The sequence below is a fragment of the Amblyomma mixtum genome, chromosome 2 (assembly GCF_055824585.1).
Source record: "Amblyomma mixtum isolate Tamu chromosome 2, ASM5582458v1, whole genome shotgun sequence".
NCBI classification, from domain to species: Eukaryota; Metazoa; Arthropoda; class Arachnida; order Ixodida; family Ixodidae; genus Amblyomma; species Amblyomma mixtum.
Window position 1 is genome coordinate 70,849,029 of NC_143013.1, and position 21,703 is coordinate 70,870,731.

Below are 21,703 nucleotides of genomic sequence, written 5' to 3' on the forward strand. Positions count from 1 at the left end.
CTTTGACTGTTCTATGAGACAGCAGTTCTAGTTTGAATGAGTTTAGGCTAGAATAGCCGCAGTGGACCCCCGTGGAGTCCGCCAGGATCAGGCAGAACCCGAAGGCTGAGTTCAATTTGACTCGCGCTCGTTTTCTTTTGACGCGATAGATTTAGTGCCCCATATCGTAAAAAATTGTCCGGTGTCGGCGATCGTTTGAAATCTCGAAGCCGGAGCGGCTGGAGCAGCCTGACGCTCCGGCAACCTAGATGGGTAGCCGGCGTTACGTAACCTTGTGGCGTCATCACAACCTACCCATCAGACTGGGAGAAAACTGCGCATTGTGGCACGTAGCAATTAAATTAATGATTGGCCGCGAGAGGTCACTCGTGAAGAGCAACCTGGGTCGCACAATCCCCACTGGTGGCAGCGCCTGCCAATCATGGCAGCGGCCCATCGCTTGTCGGCTACATCATTGCGCTAGGTGTGGTTTGAGGACTTCCAGGGATTTATTAATTTAAATTCGAGAATTACAATTCCGTATATATGGACGTTAACACATTAACGATATCACGCCATGCCCTAAAAGGGGAGCTTAAGTGTGCCTTCCAGTTTTTTTTTTTTTTTAACCAGTGGGTATACATGACGGCACCAGAATTCGAACGTAATACCTTCCGCACATGAGGCGCATCGGCTACCTCTAGAACATTAGTCTAGTATGTTAAAGTGGAACTGCATCACGCTGAACATTGGAACCCACTGGAACGAACAGTGGGGAACTTTTTTACATCCTTTCAAGCACGGGTCATTCCACCGAATTTAAAACTCTAAACATGAAGTAGCCCGTATGGGTGCAAAAAGAAAGTAGACTGTCCTCTAACGTACTCTTTTTTTGTGGGTAGATTATGCTGGGCAAGTTCCGGGGTAGATTTCAATCCCTAAATATGTTTTTTTTTTATTTCATGGAATGCTTAGCGTTGGCAACACAGACACATTCTTGCCTTAAAGGATAGTAACATGAAGCAGTTGGCAATGTAAGGAGACTTTTAAACGCGGCACTCGGGGTCTTGAGGTTAGCTTTAGAAGAGATTGAAACCTCGGCTAAAATCTCAGCAACTGGTAGAACATCGCATGTTTTCAAGACGGAATTTCTTTCCGCTTGCAGCCGTATGCAACCCGTATTTTTAGTGACGGAAATCTACTCCAGGGCTTCGGCAGCATACTCCCATTTGACTCCAATATGCTACTTCATGTTTAGAGTGTACGAACTCAGGCGCATACGGTGGAGCGTGCTAAACAGTCAGGAACGTGGCATCCAAGCTTCACCCGATGTCTCTTTGATCGTTATGATTTGAAGCGATGTCTTCGTAACTAGTCAAAGGGTGTTTGTTAAGCTTCCAGTGTACTAGTCACACGTTTTGCCTCTTCTATAATATGGTTATCTAATAAGGTATCGATTTACTTCTGACAAGGCAATAAAGTGGAAAGGGTGGAAAAGAAAGCCGTCAGGTTTATATTTAATCAATAGGGAATTCGTCAATTACTGAACTCAGGAATAGAGCTGGTTTGAGAACATTATCTGACAAAAAGAAGATTGCGCGCTTGTGTTTCCTTTTTAACGTTACGAAAGGTAAACTAAAAAGCAACACTTGAGAATATGTCCCATTTTCTTCTGGCTATGCTCTGCCCTTTCAAAGAAAAAAAAATGTTTTCAAGTACTCATTCTTTCCACGCTCGGTAGTGGAGTGGAATGGCCTTGACTGTATGTGAGTTCAAGTGGATGACGTAAATTAATTTCAGGCGTTGATTGTACTTATTATGTGAAGTATGTTCCTTATCGTTTAATGTAAACGTTTGAATGCTTTGTGCTTCCATTCACGCGCTTAACATTTCTTGTATATTATCTTTGTCGAACATAATTTTTTTTTGCAATTGTATACTATCTCGATGTTTGCAACTGTATTTCCCACCCTGCCACGGCCCCTTATTGGGACTAGCAGTACTTAAATAGTAAATAAATAAAAGACGCGGCGCACCTTCTCCACGCGTGACGCCCTCTATACCGTCAATTTGTCTATTCAATAGCGCCCACTCGAAGACAAGTAGCGCTGTCGAGACAACCGTGATAATCGATCCTCTACAGCCCAAACGTGGAAGTGAAATCTGGGGGCGGCCACGTCCGCTTCCGCAGCGTGTACTTCCGCGTCAGCGGTGGCTCATGCGGGTGACGCGCGTGCGCTGCACGGGCAGCTCTCGTGAGTCACGCTCAGCCCTTGCGTGGATACAAAGTGTCGCTAAAAGAGCAGCCTCCGGCCAGAACGGCCTGGACTTCGTGCGGAAGCTCGGTAGCCAGTGGACGCAGCTCCAAACAAGGAGATGGGCTCCGTAGTGATGAGAGTTGGTTCGGTTGGTTTATTGAGGTTTAACGTCCCAAAACAACTCAGGCTATGAGGGACGCCGTAGTGAAGGGCTTCGGAAATTTCGACCACCTGGGGTTCTTTAACGTGCACTGACATCGCACAGCACACCGACCTCTACAATTTCGCCTTCATCGAAATTCGGCCGCCGCGGCCGGGATCGAACTCGCGTCTTTCGGGTCAGCAGCCGAGCGCCATAACCACTGAGCCACCGCGGCGGGGAGCGATGAGAGTTCGTTTAACCCATTAATTCCCATCCATTGAAAACGTCAAAGTTGTTAATTTCGAGGACTTCATCATTAATGGCTCCTTGATCGAAAAAATGAAAAAGAAAACTTGAATATTCGTTAAGAAAAAATTATTAACAGATTAGTTGAGCTAATATTTACAATATCTGAGTGCCTGAGGCCCACAAAACCATGTGCTAACACGCTGGCGCATGCAGGAATTCAACTGCAGAATTCAAATGTGCTGCATCATCTGTGAATGCAGCATTACAACCACATAAATTTTAGGCTGTTCTGCATTTATCTTTGCGTTTATTTATCTTTTCGCGGGCCTCCTGCGTCTCTGGCAGCTTGTATTTTGGTCTCGTGTTGATAAATATGCTGGAGAAGAGCCTTGCTTCAACTGTGCTAGCCGTTCAAGTAGATATGCCGGCAAAAATTGAAATTGACATTTTTGCCCTCTGTACCGTATATGCCACTTCGGGCGTTAACGGATTAACAGAACGATCTCCCCACAAGCCTGACCCCACCACATATGCCACCCAGGATACAGCATTCGGGTCTCGCGTTCTACTCAGTTGCCGCAAGCCTTAACGCAGCCTTGAGATAACGACGAAATGGCCTTCTGCATGACAGTGAGCATGCGCAGTGATCGAATAGAATATGTTTTATTGAAAGAGCTAAGCCTGCCGAAGATTCGTGCCCCGTACTTTCATGAACAGAGAGAGAGAGAGAGAGAGAAAACTTTATTTACAAAGGAATTCGGGGCACGCCCCAGGGTCCCCGCACGACCCCACTGCACTCAAGTGTTTATGTTCCTGAGGTCCATAACACTGGCAGCACGGCCGGTGGCGATGGTCTGCACGGCCGGGTCCTCCGAGTGCAGCAGGGTCTCCCAGTCCTCCCAGGTCTTGAGGTTCTCTAGGTCCCGCGGGGGAGGGTCCGCCGGGCAGAGGGAAAGGATGTGGAGGGAAGAAGCGAAGGGTTCTGGGCATAGGGCGCAAGCAGGAGTGGGGAAGGAGGGATGAAAGTGGGTTAGGGTAAGGGGCGAGGGGAGAGTATGTGTTTGTAATCTGCGCCAGAGTGTTGCGTGTCTGTTATCTAGGGAGGGGTGGGGCGGGGGGTAGAGCTGGCGAGAGGCTCTGTATGCCTGGGTCAGCTCACTGAATGAGTGCATGCGATCCTTCGTGAATCCCCGATCCGAGGCCACCTGAGCCCGGTTTAAAGAACCTCGGGCTAAAAGGTTGGCGGCCTCGTTTCCGGGATTCCCGGAGTGCGCAGGCACCCATATCAGCTCCACATGGCGGGGCGGGGGTGCATCGGGCGAGTCCAGTATCCGAAAAGCAGCCACATGGACTCGGCCTCGAGCGAAATTTAGAATCGCAGTTTTAGAGTCAGTTAAAATGTACCGGGCTTCCGTGCGGGTTATAGCAAGTGCAATGGCGGCTTCCTCTGCAGCCTCTGGGGACGTATCTGGAGGGAGAGGTAGTGTGAGGAGGGTGGATGAAGAGGAGTCCACCGCAGCTGCTGTCGCTTCATCACCCGTGCAGGCAGCGTCCACCCATACGGCGTCCGCATGAACAAAGTTTAAAGGTATGTGGGTTTGAGAAAAATAATCGTTTCTGCGTTGCCTTGCTACCCAGTGAGCTGTTATTCGGTCCAGAAAATAAGTATGCACGTTGCCCGCTTTTTGGATTAGCCCGCTGTGCCTAGGGCGGTGCGGCCTTGGCGCTGTTATTTTTAGTTCTTTTTTATTGGCCCATTCCATTCCTTTTTCATTTGGATTTCACCGACCATACTTTGAGTCGGAAAAACAGAATTACGGTAAAAGCACTGTACTGGACAAATGTTACATTCAGGATTTATTTTGACTATATATATATATATATATATATATATATATATATATATATATATATATATATATATATATATAAGGGATAACAAAATCTTCAAGGCAACTGATTAAAAATATAAGAAGTTGGAGAAGTCACATTGAAAAACTTAACAGATTTATTCAACGTTTCGACCAGGGACCAGTCCCTGGTCGAAACGTTGAATAAATCTGTTAAGTTTTTCAATGTGACTTCCCCAACTTCTTATATATATATATATATATATATATATATATATATATATATATATATATCATCGAACCCTTACCTCGTAAACATTTGCTCATGACTGTACGTTTTATGCAAAAAAGGGGCCAAGCTTTGATTATCGGTAAACGAATCGGTGTTCCTATGTTTCGAGTAATGGAGTAGATGATGGACATCTAAAACACAAAGGGGAAGCATGAGAAGCACTATTTTCGACGTCTCCCGCTGCAGTAAACTAAGCGATATAAAAAGTTTGGAACAATATTATGCAATGGTTGATTTAAAGAAAATCCTACGCACAGGGCACAATACAGTACAGTTTGCAAGGTTCATCAAAATTTGCCCGTTAATGTAAACAGGCAATGAAAGACCTTACATAAAACCTGCAACCTCAAACAGCTAAACGTTAGGCCCGAGACCAATTTTTACGCTACACATGACTTTTATACCGGGGTAGAAGATGATCCACAAACAATCCCTCCACTCCACAGAATCGACACTGCTTAGTATAGCCGCCTTCGGCATCTTGCACCTGGGCGTACCGCGATGGCTCTGTTCTTATTGCGCTCGGCAATTAAGCCGCAGTATTCGGGTTCGCACCTGCAGCGGCCGCCGCGTTTCTATGGAGGCGAAATGCAAAGGCGATGTCAGTGCACGTTAAAGATCCCCAGGTGGTCAAAATGATTCCGGAGACCTCCACTACGGCACCTCTTTCTCTCTTCCTTCTTTCACTTCCCCCTTTATCCATTCCCTCACGGCGTGGCTGTGGTGTGCACTGAGTAGTGAGACAAATACTGCGCCTTTCATTTCTTAAAAACCAGTTTTCAATTTTCATGCCGAACAGTTCGATCTTGCCCGCTTAAAGGAGGAGTATCTCTGAGGTCTTGATTTATTCCGTGTAAACAGGCCAGAGCAATGGCTCTCGGACAAACCTCCTCTCCTTACTTACCGCAAAGCTCTCTTGCTCTCCTTAAGACGCAGTATTAGCCTAATACAGCCAGAGGACTTAATTGCGGCAAAATGGTGCATTTAACGCAATTTCGCTTCATTTTCTGCAGTATGCGTTCTCACACATCACAGCGTAGTCGGCCTCATCAGGGAACTGACGGCTTCAGTAAAACGTCTTTTATGTAGAATGCCCTTCATAACTTGATCCAATCGATGGACAAAGCTGATGCCTGCCTCGAGGACGACGTCCATTCAGCAATTATAGCAGCTTAGAATATAGGGAAAGCAGAGTGAACAGCAATATTTTTTACTGCAACGTAAATTGCTATTTAAAGGAAATAAACTTAATGTAATTAAATTTTTGACGACATAGAAGCAAAAAAAAAACGTACGGTTCAAAATTAAGTCTGTCAAAATAAATCCTGAATGTAACATTTGTCCAGTACAGTGCTTTTACCGTAATTCTGTTTTTCCGACTCAAAGTATGGTCGGTGAAATCCAAATGAAAAAGGAATGGAATGGGCCAATAAAAAATAACTAAAAATAACAGCGCCAAGACCGCACCGCCCTAGGCACAGCGGGCTAATTCAAATGACATACTTTAGAGTGGGCTGGTAAAAAAAAATAAATGTGCCTTAACAGGAGAGATTGCATTAAAGGCCCAGCCCCATGGTAGCGCCCTGTACTGGTTGGCGACGTGGCGAGCCTAGTTCAGACTGCTGCCATCGCCATCAGCGCTCCTGAATGGCCGCGAACCTTGCATCCTAAATGCGAAGAAGTCTGGATCCGTTTGTGGGAGACAACTGCACCACAAGTAGCGTAAATGGATGAGAATGGAGACAAATAGCAGATACGGCAAGCGCGTGCTATGAATGTTCATTTAACTTGCGTCCTTGTTTACTTGAGCAACTCTGCTTGAGTCCGCTTTTCTGGGGTTTCGCGCTTTTCTTGCGAAGAGTAAAAACAAAACCGCTTAAGTGGACAAATATTTTTGAAGATTAGTCTATCTATAGTTTATTTGATTATAAGTGCCTCTCTGACCTGGTATTTCACGTGTTTTAGTTGAACAGTAATCAATGCGAAGCAGTGATGAAGGTCGGTACGAAATCAACAGTATTCCCTCTAACAGCATCCCCCCCGCCCTCTTCCTGAGCACAGGAAAGTAAAAAAAAAAAGCTCGGTGCTCAGATAAGTGCTTTTCACGATCGCAGACTTTGGATCCAAACCGAAAACCACAAACCTCACAGATTTCTCTCCCATTTGAGGGACAAAAAAATTCAGGGGCACTTCGACTGTCTAAAGTGCGTAAAGGCGAAAGCGTTTTCCGCACCACTTTGCTTCTGTGTCACTGGTGACGTCACCACTGGATGACGTCACACATAATTGGTTGGTTTATTGGTTTATTGGGGTTTGACGTCCCAAAGAAACTCAGGCTATGAGGGACGCCGTAGTGAAGGGCTCCGGAAATTTCGTCCACGGGGGCTTCTTTAACGTGCACTGACATCGCACAGCACACGGGCTTCTAGAATTTCGCCTTCATCGAAATTCAGCCGCCGCGGCCGGGGTCGAACCCGCGTCTTTCGGGCCAGCAGCCGAGCGCCGTAACCACTGCGCCACCGCGGTGGGGCTGATGAAGTAATGACAAATTACTAATTAGTGACTAATTACTAATTAATGACTAAATACTAATTAACTGCTAATTAATGACGGTTAACCTTCGCCTTTAGGAGTGGAACGCGACAGCGTGTTGTAGCGCTGCCAGGCAGTCCACGGAACGCCACCACCCGTCCGGCGCGATGCCTTGCCCTTTGAACGCGACGCTTTTTGAGGAAAGGAAATTTAATTCTGTCATCTCGGTGGACACCCGAACCGCACCGTACAGGAAGGGAGGAACGCCACCACCCGCTCGGCGCGATGCCTTGCCCTTTGAACGCAACCTTTATGAGGAAAGGAAATGGCGCAGTAATTCTCTGTCATCTCGGTGGACACCCGAACAGCACCGTAAAGGAAGGGAGGAATGCCACCACCCCTTCGGCGCGATGCCTTGTCCTTTGAACGCAACGCTTTTTGAGGAAAGGAAATTCTCTGTCATCTCGTTGGACACCCGAACCGCACCGTACAGGAAGGGAGGACGTGGGAGTGAAAGAAGAAAGAGAAAGAGGGGCCGTAATGAAGAAACTGAAAATTGTATTTGAGGAAAGGAAATTACGCAGTCACTGTCTCGTATATCTCGGTGGACACCCGTCAAAACGCGGACACATCTGTCGACACGGACGCAGACACGGCTGCTGACACGGACGCAGACACGGCTGCCGACACGGACGGAGACACGGCTGCCGACACAAACGCAGACACGGCTGCCGACACGGATTGCTAACGGGCGCATGAGGCATTAAAGGCTTTCGCCTTAATAAGTGGCAATGGTAGCTGCAGTGTGTCGCCAGCTCACGAGGCGGTCCATGGACTCGCCCACTCCGAAGCCGATGCGGGTCATCTTATTCTCAGGGTGGACACCCAAACCGCGCTCTGAAGGAAGGCATGAGCGAGGTAGTGAGAAGAGGGAGACTGGTGCTTATCCAAAGCTATGCGGCCCAACCTCAAGCTTCTGCCTAGCGCAACAAAAGGTCAAAGCATTCACGCTTCAGCATTGAAAAAATATAGATATAAAACAAGCATCTACAAACTCTAAGTGTTGACAGTGCTTATAAAGGAAAATATTTCAGACGGGAGTTCTCTGCTAGTGTGCAAGGGGGTTTATTCGTGGCCACAAGTTTCAGCTGACAGGCACAGCAGTAAGCTTAAGGCGCTGCGCAAGCGGCTGGCGAGACTCATCCGACTGGTGGCTGGAAAAAAACCGTGGCCCATTGGCTCGCTTTCGCTCCCAAAACACAGCATTTAAGCAATGATGCTAGAGAGCACTGTTAAGTTTGGCGAGGCTGCCGCCAGGTGATGGACAGGGGGGTGTGTGAGCAAGAGACGTGGCTTCAAGCCCTGCACGAAGGCTGCACAGCAGCTGCATGAGCGCGGGGCAGCCAGACACCACTTCGACCTCTGCTTCTAGGGTCTGGTGGGCATTCTGCAGCATGGCGTTCATCCTGATGGCCTCGTCCATGGCAGCCAAGTAGGTCTTCTCCGAGGACTTAAGAGAGCGGTGAAACCTTTCGTCCAGCGATCGCAGCGCCTCCTCCTTCAGCAGCAGTTCTTTGCGCAGCAGCTCTCCCTCCAACTGCCACAAGTCGAAGTGCTCCTCAAGGCGCCGCGCCCGCTCGTCAGCCTCTTCCCTCTGCCGACGCAGCTTCACTCTCTCCTGGCCACACCGCGCATTCTCTTCGCATACCGGGTCAAGACTGTGCTTCATTTCTCAAGCCTCTTTGTGGTCGGTGCGCAGACGACCCTGGACGTTTTCCTTTCTTTCAGTCAGTTTCTCTCCGAGCTCGTTGCTACCACTGACGGCCAAGTGACAGTCACTGCCGTCACTCCTGTCAACTGCAAACCAAGAAGTCCCAGCTGTCTGCAGAATGTCATGGCTGCAATCCAGCTCGCTGTCTCCACTTTCAATGTAGGCGGCTGCGTCCAGCGTTGGCGATGGTTCAGCGAGTGCGACGTGGTCCTTGCGCGGTGGGGAGGCGGCTGGGGGCGAATGGTCATCGCCCAATCCTTCACCGCTCTCCATGATTTCGGAGAAGAGTTCAGAGTAAAGCTGCAATTGCCACGCACCAAAGAGAGCATAAGTTTTGAGGAAGGCTTGGAAATTTATTGCATGCTGTGCCAGGGCTTACCCGCTGTACTTAAGCTTCCGCCAAGGGCACCTGGAACACCAGCTGAAACACGAACTGAGGGAGGAGCAGGTTTTCCTGCGAGGTACAAGCGACGAGCTCTGAAAATGTTTGAGCAAAGAGGCTTCACGCAACGACAAATGACATTCCTGCCCTCAAAGTCCTGGGTATGCATATTTAGCTTGTGTTAACCGGAATGTGCTTGGGATCTTATCATGCTTAATACGGCTCTCACTGTCTGAAACTGTATCTGCGGCTTCGTGAGCAAAATCTGAGAAGAAATACTCGCGGTAGAAATGAATGAGGCGCCCCACCTGTCAAGAGCTCGGGGTAGCAGCTGTCTTGGGGTTTCGGTCTGCCGCCACAGATGGTTGGCCTGAGCACGCAAAAACTGCTCGTGGTGTTAAAAGTCCTCTCGATCGCCCTCAGTGATGCAGCACCAGGAAGTCACCTTGAAAGGACGGGTAAACAGAAGATCCCAACAACGGTTAATGCAACGTTGCGCCAACATCAGCGTTCGAGCACGCGCCTCACTACCGCCTTCGTTTTCTTCTCATTCCGGACTGCATGCCACAAAATTCAATCTGGCGCTTAGCTGCAACCGGAGACCGCGCAGGCATTTATGTTACTGAACTTCTGCTTTCAGAAGTAGGAGTTTCAAGCCTTTTAACGCTTATTAAAGGGGTCGCCGTAATCAAGTGTTCCGTGTTCATTTACGTTAACTGATATCGTACGGCACATGGCCGTCATTTGCATTTCGCCTGCACCGAAACGCGACCGCCGCGGTTGGAACCGAACCCGAGACCTTGGAATCAGCAGCCGAATGACAAAGCCACTGCGCCACCATTAATAGAAAGGTTTGGTTTGGTTTATGGGGTTTACGTCCCAAAGCAACTCAGGCTATGAGAGACGCCGTAGTGGAGGGCTCTGGAAGTTTCGACCCCCTGGGGTTCTTTAACGTGCACTGACAACGCAGAGTACAATCGCAGAGAAATGGAGCCTCTATCGAAATGCGACCACCGGAGATGAATAGAAAGGCAAAATCTGCATTGGCATTGCGTTGTGAATGGGGTTGTCACTTGCCCAGCAGCCGAAACCTCGAAACCGCAAATGGCACTAGTAAAAGAGGAGCAGATGTCACTACCTGTGCGAACGATTATCGTAATATTAGTCCCACTTTCATAACTCCGCTGAATACGACGTGAGGGCCGCTAGCCAAGCTTTCGATGGCTCTTACCAATTGTGCACGTCGGTTTCAACTGAACATATACTCTCAATAGCGGATGCTGAGGAAACGCATCGGCTACGCCCGTATTGTATTATCCAACGTTGGCTGCATGCAGGCAATAGGCCGCGGGGGTCGTATTTCGGCTAGAATGAAGAATAAAAGAGCTCTTGAGTGGATGTTTCGACAAATCATCAGACAAACCATGGAGGTCGAATCTACTCGTACCTTAGTATTACTGCATTACTGGCAAGCTAAGCATGCCTTTTGAAAGTCAAGCGATCGAGATAAGTGGAACCCAGCGTTAACGCAGGACAATGGTTTTCCTTGAATTTCGTTCCTGGCTGTGACAGTATGTGTTACAGGACATTAACCTCAAGGCTAGAGAATCGATTACTGAGCCAGATGGCCTTGTCCGAAATGGAGCAGACCGTTGACGGCTACCATTTCACGCAAAAGCACCTTTTCCTTGTAATTCTGTATTTTTGTTGCTTCACGCTGAAAACAGTGTCTGAGATTTCTCTCGTTGTCAGCGTAATATTAGGTCGGCACCGAAAACTCCTGCGTTTACCTGGGGACCGGTTAGGAAAATACCCAGGTAAGCCAGGGAATACGCACTGACTCTCGAGAAAGCGTTCTGTGTGTTCACGTTACGCAATTTTAGATAATCGTGCTTATGGCGCTCGGCTACTGACCCTAAAGACATCGGTTCGATTCCGACCGCGGCGGTCGAATTTCGATGGAGGCAAATGCTAGAGGCACACCTACTGGGCGATGTCAGTGCGCGTTAAAAAACCTCAGGTGATTGAAATTATCTAGAGGCCTCCTCTACTGTGTCCCTCATAGCCTGAGTCGCTTCGGGACGTTAAACCCCATTAAACCAAAAACAAAACAATTTTAGATAATCACCACTCTCCGTTTGAGCAGCGTTGAAATATTTTGCCTGCATGGCGAGATGGGTTACTTTTGAAATGACCAGTACACGAAAAATGCAGATCGTGCCCGGAATTATTTTCTTCAACCTTCTACCGTGCATTTCAATACATTGCTGTGTTTGTTTTGTAATTTTTTTTTACTGCTGCTTTTTCTTCGGTTCATTCGTTGCGTGAGTCCTGGGTGGCAGCAGAAAACATAGGCAGCATTTTTACGCTATGCTTTATTGAAAACACATTTATGAGTCTGAAAATAAGAAAGACCTGAAGCCAACCCTATCTTCTCCCTCATTCGTTACATTCGTGTAAAATGGCAGCGCGTGTCCTGAAGGCCATATACGCGCAGGCCGACGTCACGTAACCCAGCAGCACAGAACAGGGCTCTGCGTCTACGGTATTACGAGGTGCCTCTACCTCTACTCGCAGGCTAAACGACACTAGTGAGTCACGTGACACTATATTCACTGATGGAAACAGCGGTTTGCTTCATCGTCTCAACCCAAGTTTGCATGTGAAACTGCCTAGCAAAGATCCTATTCTTCTTCTTCTTCTTCTCCACCATATCCTATGCACAACTGCTTTCGTTTTCTTCTATAATTTGTTTTTCCGGCACATACCGAGTGGCCAGTCAACGCTGTAAGGAACGGGAGGGAAGGGGGGGGGGGGGGGGGGGGGGTGCAGGGTATCATCGTGCGCACGCAGAACGCTGCCTCACTGCAATTTTCTTATATATTGATAACGGAAGTATTCTATGAACTGAGGTGCAACAGGTGTACAAACACTAATCATGGTGCATGTCCTTTGTACTATTCATGTGAAACGACTAGCGCTTAAGACGGGGACCAAGATATAGAAGGAAAAGGACGCGCGCTAGGCCACCTTTCTACTGGCCTAACTAGCCCAGCTTTTCGCATAGACGTCGTTCAGAGCTCATAGACAGTTGACTTCTAAATATCTCACAGGCTGCAGCTCACGGGATCATAACCTCCCTGCAGTCAGTTATTCCGCGTCAACCTCGGCAAGGCTCGGCAGGTCACCCACGGCTCTCTGCAATATCACCCTCCTTGATTAATCGGACCTGAGGTGAGAGTACCGATCCTCCTGTGCCTGCGCAATCGCTCTCTTCGCTGCCCCTTGCTCAGCACATAGTAGATACGTTGAGAATACAGGAAGCTGCACGAACGCCCCAATTGGTGCGTGAGTAAAAGGTTTTTTCACTCTGCCCCTCAACGGCGCGACATTTGTCGCTCACATAGAGTTTCTTACTATTACCTAGAGGGAAAGCTGGCGGCCCGTCTATGGGAGTTTGCATGGCGACCCCTCGAGACCACTTCAGCCACCATGGGCGCTCAAAGCATCATGGGGCGGTGAGCTACTTGTTGCGGAACTGCAACTTTTGGCCAAAAAATAAAAAAAAATAAAGCTGTTTGATAACTACAAACGTCCTAACATTCAATATTTTGTCTAATGATTGCAACAAACGAGCAGAAAAGCATTTAAAGGGCAACTGCAACACTTTTTTGAGAATTTCGCGACATTCAAGGGTACAGATCTTTATAGGCTGCAGGTAAAGCATGCCAAGTGTTTTTTCACTGGCATTTAAAATAGTGACCTAATCGACGATTGAATTTTGCGCTTCTCCTCAATGCACCGGAGAAGTGCAGGGAAACTCAGCGTGACGTCATGGAAGGTATGATTTCAAATTACCGCTGTCGTCAGCCACACCCTGCCCTGACGCGTTAGACGCTGCCAAACAACTCTCGGCAGGGTTCGCCTTCGGTGGCGTTGGTTTTTTTCCTTCAAAGCACGCGTTTGTGCGTTGGAGATGTACCCATACCTTCGATGACGTCATCATGCGCCCCCACTTGGCGCTGTGCGCTGCGGAAAAGCTGGAATGGCGTCCGGATTTTAATCGGCGATTACTTCACTATTTCAAGTGCTAGCCCAAAAAGACTTCGCATGCTTTACCTGCAGGTTTCACACATTCGACCCTCTTAAGCTCGTTGATTTCTAAAACCTATGCAGTTTCCCTTTAAGTGCAAAGTTTGCCCAAAATAAGAGACGACTCGCTCTCCTATTGGCCAAGTAGTGAACACTATAAAAACTAATATTTCGTAATTAACAGGAGCACTTTTAAAAGTAAATATGTTTTCAAAAAAGATGTTGTTGCATAAATACTATAAGAGGTTTTTTAATGGCATTTTGGAAAAGTGAAACCTTTTATTGGCGTCGTGTGTCGTCGCGGTTTCACTACTATGGGTTTTGCCCACTGCGTTCGCGCGAAAGTCGTCTGCGCACACACGAACAGCGTTTTCGGAATGAAACGTCTTAGTAGTGCCACTCCATGTTCCCAAAAAATTACGACTGTGCCGCAACAAGTAGCTCACCGCCCCATGATGCTTTGGGCGTCCATGGTGGCTGAAGTGCAGCGCCGCCAGCTTTCCCTCTAGGTAATAGTAAGAAATTCTATGGTCGCTCAGCTTCCAGGTATCGATAACCGGTGCTTTGCCTTTTCCGTATTTCTTCGTGCGGGGATTGGATTGGAAAACGTTTATTGTCAGCACTGAGCCCTAGTGGGTATTATACTAGGTGGCTTCGAGCCCATGGCTCTTGGCGACCTTGTGAGCCCACTCAGTGGCCCGGACTTGCGTCAACGGGTCTGAGCTGGCCAGTATAGCCTCCCACCGCTCTAGAGAAGGGACTGGTAGTAGGTCCGCCGGTGGCGGCGCCTTTTTGCAGCTCCATAAAATGTGGTCATATCCGGCTATCTCGCCGCATTGTTTGCAAGTAGCGTTGTATTGTGTTGGATACATGTGTGCTAGTCTCGACGGGCTAAAGAAGGCTCGCGTCTGGAGCCGACGCCACGTTACCTCCTGGCTTTTGTCGAGCTTTTTGTCTGGTGGCGGATAGATCCTCCTTTCCAGTTTAAACTGATTGGTGTATTCGTGAAATGATATGAATGCATCTCTCGTGAAATTTGGGGACTCGACCCGGCTCACTGCTCGGCTGACATAACCTCGAGCTATACTGTGAGCCAACTCGTTTCCCCTGTTCCCCGAGTGTGCCGGCACCCATATTAGTTCCACCTCTCTTTGGTCCCAGTCTTTATGTCTTAATATTCGTTCTGCCTCCTGGGAGATCATACCCCGCGCAAAATTGTTGATAGCCACCTTGGAGTCGCTAATTATGGTGACTGCTTTGGTGCTGGCCATTGCCATGGCGATAGCCACCTCCTCCGCTGTCCCTGAGTTTTTTGTTTTGACCGAACCGGCCGTTAATGTTTCACCCGAGTCGTTCACGGCCACGACCACAAAGGAGTCGCCTCCTTCGTATTCCGCCGCGTCTACATAGGTTGTGTGTTCCGAGCCGTCGAGCTTGGCTTCAAGGGCCTTTGCTCTGGCTCTCCTCCTGCCTTCGTGAAAAGCAGGGTGCATGTTTTTTGGAAGTGGTTTAATAGTGAGTAATTTTCTAACTTTGGTCTGTAATTTTGCCTGCGCGTTTCTTTCCGGAATTTTATCATGTAATCCTAGGTTGCTCAGGATCTTTCTCCCCGGGGGTGAGGTCGCAAACCTCCGCGTCCGGCATTCGGTGCGTGCCCTCGAGCCTCGACGTAAGTCCTTGGCCGTCGCCCTGCCGCTGTGGCGTATAATAGCCGTGGCTATTACTATAGCCGCGTTCCAAATAACCCTGTCGCCACGGCTACTAAACGGCATGTCGATTGGCATTCATTATCACAGGAAGGCCACGACCGGCCTTCATTATTGCCGCCTCGACACCTCCTTTGGCCTGTTTTTGCACTCAAGCTGAATTGCACTTTGATGTGAGTGTGCACGTAAGGCTCCCCGCTCTTCTACCGATCGGCTTGCTTTTTTTTTTTCTTTCGGTTGCCACTTGATACAACATGACATTTCTTTACTGTTTTTTTTTTACTTTTATTTTATGCGATTGCATTTATGGGCCAGAAATTGTGTAGACTGGTAGTGCAATTCGGTCCACCAAAACCATGTGACTTAGGGATCGCGATGGGTAGTGAAAGCAAATGAACGCAGTTGTACAACTATCACGTCAAGTTTTGCAAACAGGCAACCTATCACATAGAGTACGCTGTCAAAGAAGGCCAGCTTTTCAACAGTGCGGATCAAAACTTTCAATGGCCAAATTTATGGCGCCCAAAACAGACTGGTTTCCTAAAAAACAAACTCTCTTATCTCGAAGCCTGAAAGTGCGGGCGTAATTAAATGCAGCACGCTGTTCTATTCAAAGAGCGATTCCGATTGTCCCAGCAGAAATGAAGACCTATTGTGTTTCCATGAGCAACCGCACCAGCAAGTACTTGCAGCATGCGCATGTCATACCTCTTTTTCATTAGGCAACGCGTGAAAATACGTACGCACCTGTAGGCACCTATACATTATTTTAGTTTTGATACCTGGGCGCCGCCATGTTTGTTTTACTCGAGCGCCGCCTACCGCCGACGCCATCTTGGACTGATAATTTGCAGCCGGTGGGCTGCAGACGAAGCAGCGTGCGATCTCTGAAAGTGTCATTCGCCCGTTTTATTCTTGCCAAGCCTAGAAATTTTGGGTGGGAGTTCGCCTCGTGTCCATCCTCGTGTGTGCTATGCCATTAGCTCCAGCAATAACCAACTGTGAGCAAGCGACCATTCCTCGACGCAGCGAACGATCAGCATCGGTGAGTGCCATGCTCGCAGTTCACGCGTGCTTTTTTGTCGCCGGTTGCCTGTAGGGTGAATGCGACACGGTGTTGCATGTTAGAAAAAACTAAAGCAAAATGTGTTGAAACACAAGATCGCGGAGAGCAATGAATATCTAGTTTTTCGTGGAGCGCAGTTTTTTATGAACGCTTTCGCTGCCTGCTTGGACATGGCGAGTGTGACAGTTTAGATGCTGAGCTTGCGACAGAGTACCCCGTTTACAAACTGAACATTTTGGAAACAACGAGTACATGACCGAAACGAATCCACTTCTGATGATCAGAATGTTTGTTTGCGGAGATACGCGCGATGAAATTGAAATTCGGCCCCTCCTGCCGCTTGCGTAGGGCTGTTCGTACTACGAGCGATACAAGCCAGTTGACTGAAAGCAATTCGCATTCTCGCCTTCTCCGCGCTCGCCAGTACTCACTGGTGCACAAATACCAGAAAATGTGCAGTTAGATGATCTAATAGGTTGGTACGCTAATGGAACGCTATTACCACTTACACTGACAGGCAGAATCGCCGCACCTGTGTTGAGAATTCCAATCTCAATCGGGTCGGGGCACTGCTCAAGTCGCTGCGTTTGTTGTATCTCTGGCACGGTTATGCATAGTGTGGATTTTTTTTACAGTGCATTCGATGCGATTTCAGTCGAATAATTTATTACAATGCGTGGCAGAGTTTACCGTCCTGTGCATGCCGTGTATTTTTTCATCTTACGTTGCCATGGCTGCATTTTTCCTCACTTTGCAGTTGGGTAAAAGTTCATGTCGCCGCTTCTATTCATGCCATGCTGTGCAAATTAAATTAGTATTTTTGCACTAACGACATGTTTATTTTTTTTTTCAGGTGGCGATCCCCACACCCTCCCGATATTCACGATCATGTGGGGCGGCGAAACGAAGTGGCCAAATTTGTGAAGTCCTCACATAGTGTACTGCTGAATTAAAAGAACTTTGCCAAGGCCGTCCAAATACTTGATCTCTTAAAATTATGCACAGATTATAGTTTGGTAACCCAGGCGCTGCGCTTCGTTCCGCGCCCGATATTAGGCACAGGCAGTGGGTTGTTTCTGTTTGCATTTCGTTCACAAAGTGCGCTAACGTTTAAGCTTTTTGTTGGCGCAAGTATTTTTTGTTCAACTACGCCCACTGCCAATGCAACTCGGGACCGGCGGAAAAGCGGTGAAGAAATGGACACCGCAGACGTGCTGAGACCTTCACATAACATGATCCACGTAAATACTGGCGGCGTTTATTAAGCATGAAATGCTTTTAGCTCCCGTTGTCGGCAGTGTGGTGACGTCACGCCGAGACCGAGAGCCATCATCCGGGCACTGAAATCCACTCATCCGGGCACTGAATTCCAGTCATCCGGGCTCTGAAACGAGAACATCCGGGCACCGTACGAGACTTAACGAGATTTAACGAGACTCTCTAAGCCCTAATAACGCGTGCAAAAAGCACATAAATGCCACGTTACACTTCGTTCTCGGACGCGCCTCAGCAGTCGGGAAGAGCGGACGTGTCTCACGTCGGCTCCGCCGAATTTTATGATCCTTTCCCGAAGCATTTGCCGAAGCGCTGCGACACCATCTGGCTACACTTCCAGAACAACGAGGAGACCACCCACCCTTGTTCAGGTGGGACCGTTTTCTCAAATCCTTCGAGAATTTGAAGACCAAGCGGATCGCGCGAGTTGCTAAGCCTAACAGTTAGGCCACGACTCAGCTGCCCGCCGCGGCTCCGCGGGCAAATTCTGCCGCAAACCATGACGACCCTGATGGGATACGACCCGGAGGGGATGCAGATTGTCACCATGCCGCAGGCGAAAACCCCAGTTTTCGACAAGGTTACGGAGGCGATTATCCAACGCAAGATAGAAGAGTGGGAACGCGCATCAGCCCGTGACAACCACTCGGCACGGCAAAAAGGTCGAACGCCAGATGGACGCGTCACCGCGGCAGGGGATACGCCGCTGCAGCAGACGCCCCGCACGCAAGTCAAGCGTTGGAAGCCTCCTCCGCAGCCGCGTCTGGACAAGCAAGATGCAGTGATCATAATCAAACCTAAAGGAACGCTGGATCTCAGCAAATTCAGGGGAAGCAACGCGGTCGGAAACGCCTTGCACATTGCTGCTGGCGTCGACAAGGGCTCAGCCGAGCTCAGCGTTTGGCCCATATGGGAACAGAACATCATCGTCGTCGGGGTGCGAGACGCCCAAATAATCAGAAAGATCCTGGCAATTCACGAAATTCAGCTTGGGGACAAGGCACAGGCAGTGTACTCCTACCTCCGCCCCTCCGACGACACTTGCAAAGGAGTAATACAAGTGGACCCGAGGGTTTCCAACGAAGACATCACGAACGCGCTTCGCTCCCCGGACGCACCAGTGGTGAGCGTGAGAAAATTAGGTTCCTCCAACGTGGCGGCCATCACGTTTGAAGGAAGAAAGGTTCCGTTTCACGTCTTCTACTATGGTGAAGCGGTTCCAGTACGCCTATACAAGAAAACAACGCCAGCCTGCGCACTGTGCGGGAAACTTGGACACCGGGCGGATGTTTGCCCTTGCCCTTCGAAGTCAAGATGTCCGCAGTGCGGTCAGCAAGATGTTCCAGAATCCCACGACTGCCAACCCAAGTGCACGGTCTGCGAAGGTCCACATCCCATGGGGTCGAATCAGTGCAAGTACAAGTACCGAACATCACAAAAAACCAAGCCCAAGACAGGAGAATTCAACCACCGGTCAAGATCCAGGCTTCGGAACCGGTCCGGCAGCAGAGGTCCATCGAGCAGCGGGGACCGACTGACCCACCAGGACCAGTCCAGCAACAACTCAGCACCACCCGGCTCACGCTCTTCAAGCAATGGACCTGGGACTACCGATAATATGTCGCACAACAACGGCAGTCGTCCAGCCGAGAAGACAACAGGACCCCATAACAAGGAGCAGCGCAACGGCAGCAAGGTGAGCTGGGCAGATGTAGCTGCCTCCTCCCCCGAAGCGTTGGCTTACAAACGACTTAAAGCAGAGATTGAACAACTAAAATCAGAAAATAGCACATTGAAACAGCAGTTAGTCATCGCAGTCAATCCAAACAACACATTACCTCCATCGACGCAACAGGCATGTCCGATGGAAGAAGATAGGGCAGAGCTACACCCTCCGTCTCCACACCAGTTAGATGCTGGCACCCCCGAGAGGCAAGCAACTACACCAGACGCACCCCACCAGGCACCAACTCCGCAGGCACCACCATCGCAGGCACTAAAGCAGCAATATACAGAGCACCCCCAAACCCAGGAACGCATCACTCGCTTGGAAAAAACAATTCAAGACCTCATTGAAAATAAATTACAAATTATGATCGAGACGACAATCAAAAGTATGTTCGAATCAGTTATTAAACCCATGATGGAAAACCTCGAACCAGTTTTAATAAGGATGCAATCGCAGGAGATCAGAATTGACCGCAAACTTCAGGAATTATCAGATGGTTCTCACAACAGAGGCACAAAGCTGCAGGGTAAAATGGGAACTCGTCGTCTGCCAAGCACTCAGCCAGATCTACAACCTGAGGGCGCACCACATGATGAGGCACAAGTTTCTAGTGTTCAGCATGGCTCCACAACGTAGACATAAACTTACTATCCTACAGTGGAACTGCAGGGGACTAAAACGGAAGAGGGAAACATTACAGCAATACATAGACTCTCATCCCGATACGCCGCAAATAATAGCCCTGCAAGAAGTGAATATGGAGGCTAAGATCAGAGGATACTCAACACATCAAACAAATCCCTCGACATGCATCTTGGTCCACAAATCATGCACGGCAATAACTGTAGACCTTAATCTAGACAGCGACATTGAATATACCTTCATAAAAATACTGCCACAGCACAGAAACAGCAAGGGCACCTATATACTCAATATATATAGTCGCCCCAAACAGCACCGCGTAGCCTTCGACGTGATCTTTCTTAAAGCCCTAAGAGAAGCCCAAAAAGCTCCCCTAGCTATAGTTGGCGACTTTAATGCTTCTAGCCCCCTATGGGGATACCCCAGGGAAGACACGAAAGGCAGAAAACTAGCATCCGCCATCGCTGACATGGCCCTGACCCTACTCACGGACCCGCAGCACCCGACGCGAGTCGGCACCAGCGTAACGCGGGATACTTCTCCCGACCTCACGCTCGTCCGCAATGCCCGCAACTATGAGTGGCTCAATACAGGAGAGACCCTAGGCAGCGATCACTACGTGCTGCAGACCATCTTCGAAAGCAACAAGCACAGCAAACCACGAGGGCAAGCCAGAATTACAGACTGGGAGACATTCAGAAAGGACACCAAACTAACCACATCCGAACAAATAACCAGCTACGAAGATTGGGCGGCTTCCATTCTCGACCTTAAAGAAAAGCTCACAAAGTCTCTTGCCACCACGGAGGACCACCCAGCTGTTGACAACCACCTCCTACACCTTTGGGAAGCAAGACGTAGTCTTATAAAACGGTGGAAAAAACAAAGACACAATCGGAAACTAAGACTTCGAATAGCCAAGCTTACTATTCAAGCAGACCAATACGCATGGGACCTCGCTCGCACCAATTGGCTAACGAAGTGCGAATCCCTCAAAGGCCGCCTAGACACCAAGGCTACATGGAACCTTCTGCGATGCCTAATTGACCCTCCGAAAGCGAAGAGTGAACAACACAGAAATTTGCATCGAGCCCTACACAGCTTTCAAGGCACGGATCATGAACTCGTGGATGAACTCACGCGTCGCTATATCTGCACCGCGCGAGACCCACAACCCTACAATAAGGAGTACCGTGGGGAACCGAACGAAGACCTAGACAGAGATTTCACTTCAGAGGAAATCATTGCAGCACTAGCAGATATGCGCCGAGGCACAGCCCCGGGACAAGACAAAATTACTGTCGGACTTCTGGCCAACCTCGGCACGGAGGCTCTGCAGCAACTCACGGATTACATAAACGAATGTTGGCGTACCGGCACCATTCCACAAGCATGGAAAACAGCCAATGTACACTTTATTCCCAAACCCGGCAAGAAAATCAGCATTGAAAACCTGCGCCCCATATCCCTCACGTCGTGTGCAGGCAAACTCATGGAAAAGGCAGTCCACACCCGTCTCTCCAATTATCTTGAGGACAATGAGCTACTGCCACACACGATGTTTGGATTTCGGGCACACTTGTCCACCCATGATGTGCTTCTGCAAATCAAACGTGAAGTCATTGATCCCGCACGCACAAACAGTAACCGAGCGCTTCTAACACTTGACCTCAAGGGAGCGTTTGACAATGTCAAACACTCCACAATCCTCAACAACCTCCACAGCATGAACTGCGGA

General features: G+C 48.8%; 1 protein-coding gene across 1 annotated transcript; it reads right to left on the reverse strand.

Moving 5' to 3' along the window:
• Window positions 1-8,411: 8,411 nt before the first annotated feature.
• On the reverse strand, window positions 8,412-9,344 carry LOC149359687 (uncharacterized). Its single transcript, XM_089569107.1, has one exon. The coding sequence runs from the start codon at window positions 9,029-9,031 to the stop codon at window positions 8,582-8,584; it is 450 nt and encodes a 149-aa protein (XP_089425233.1). The 5' UTR covers window positions 9,032-9,344; the 3' UTR covers window positions 8,412-8,581.
• Window positions 9,345-21,703: the final 12,359 nt, after the last annotated feature.

Excerpts from the sequence above, each read along its gene's own strand:
- LOC149359687 (XM_089569107.1), bottom strand. The coding sequence starts at position 9,031 with ATGAAGCACAGTCTTGACCCGGTATGCGAAGAGAATGCGCGGTGTGGC.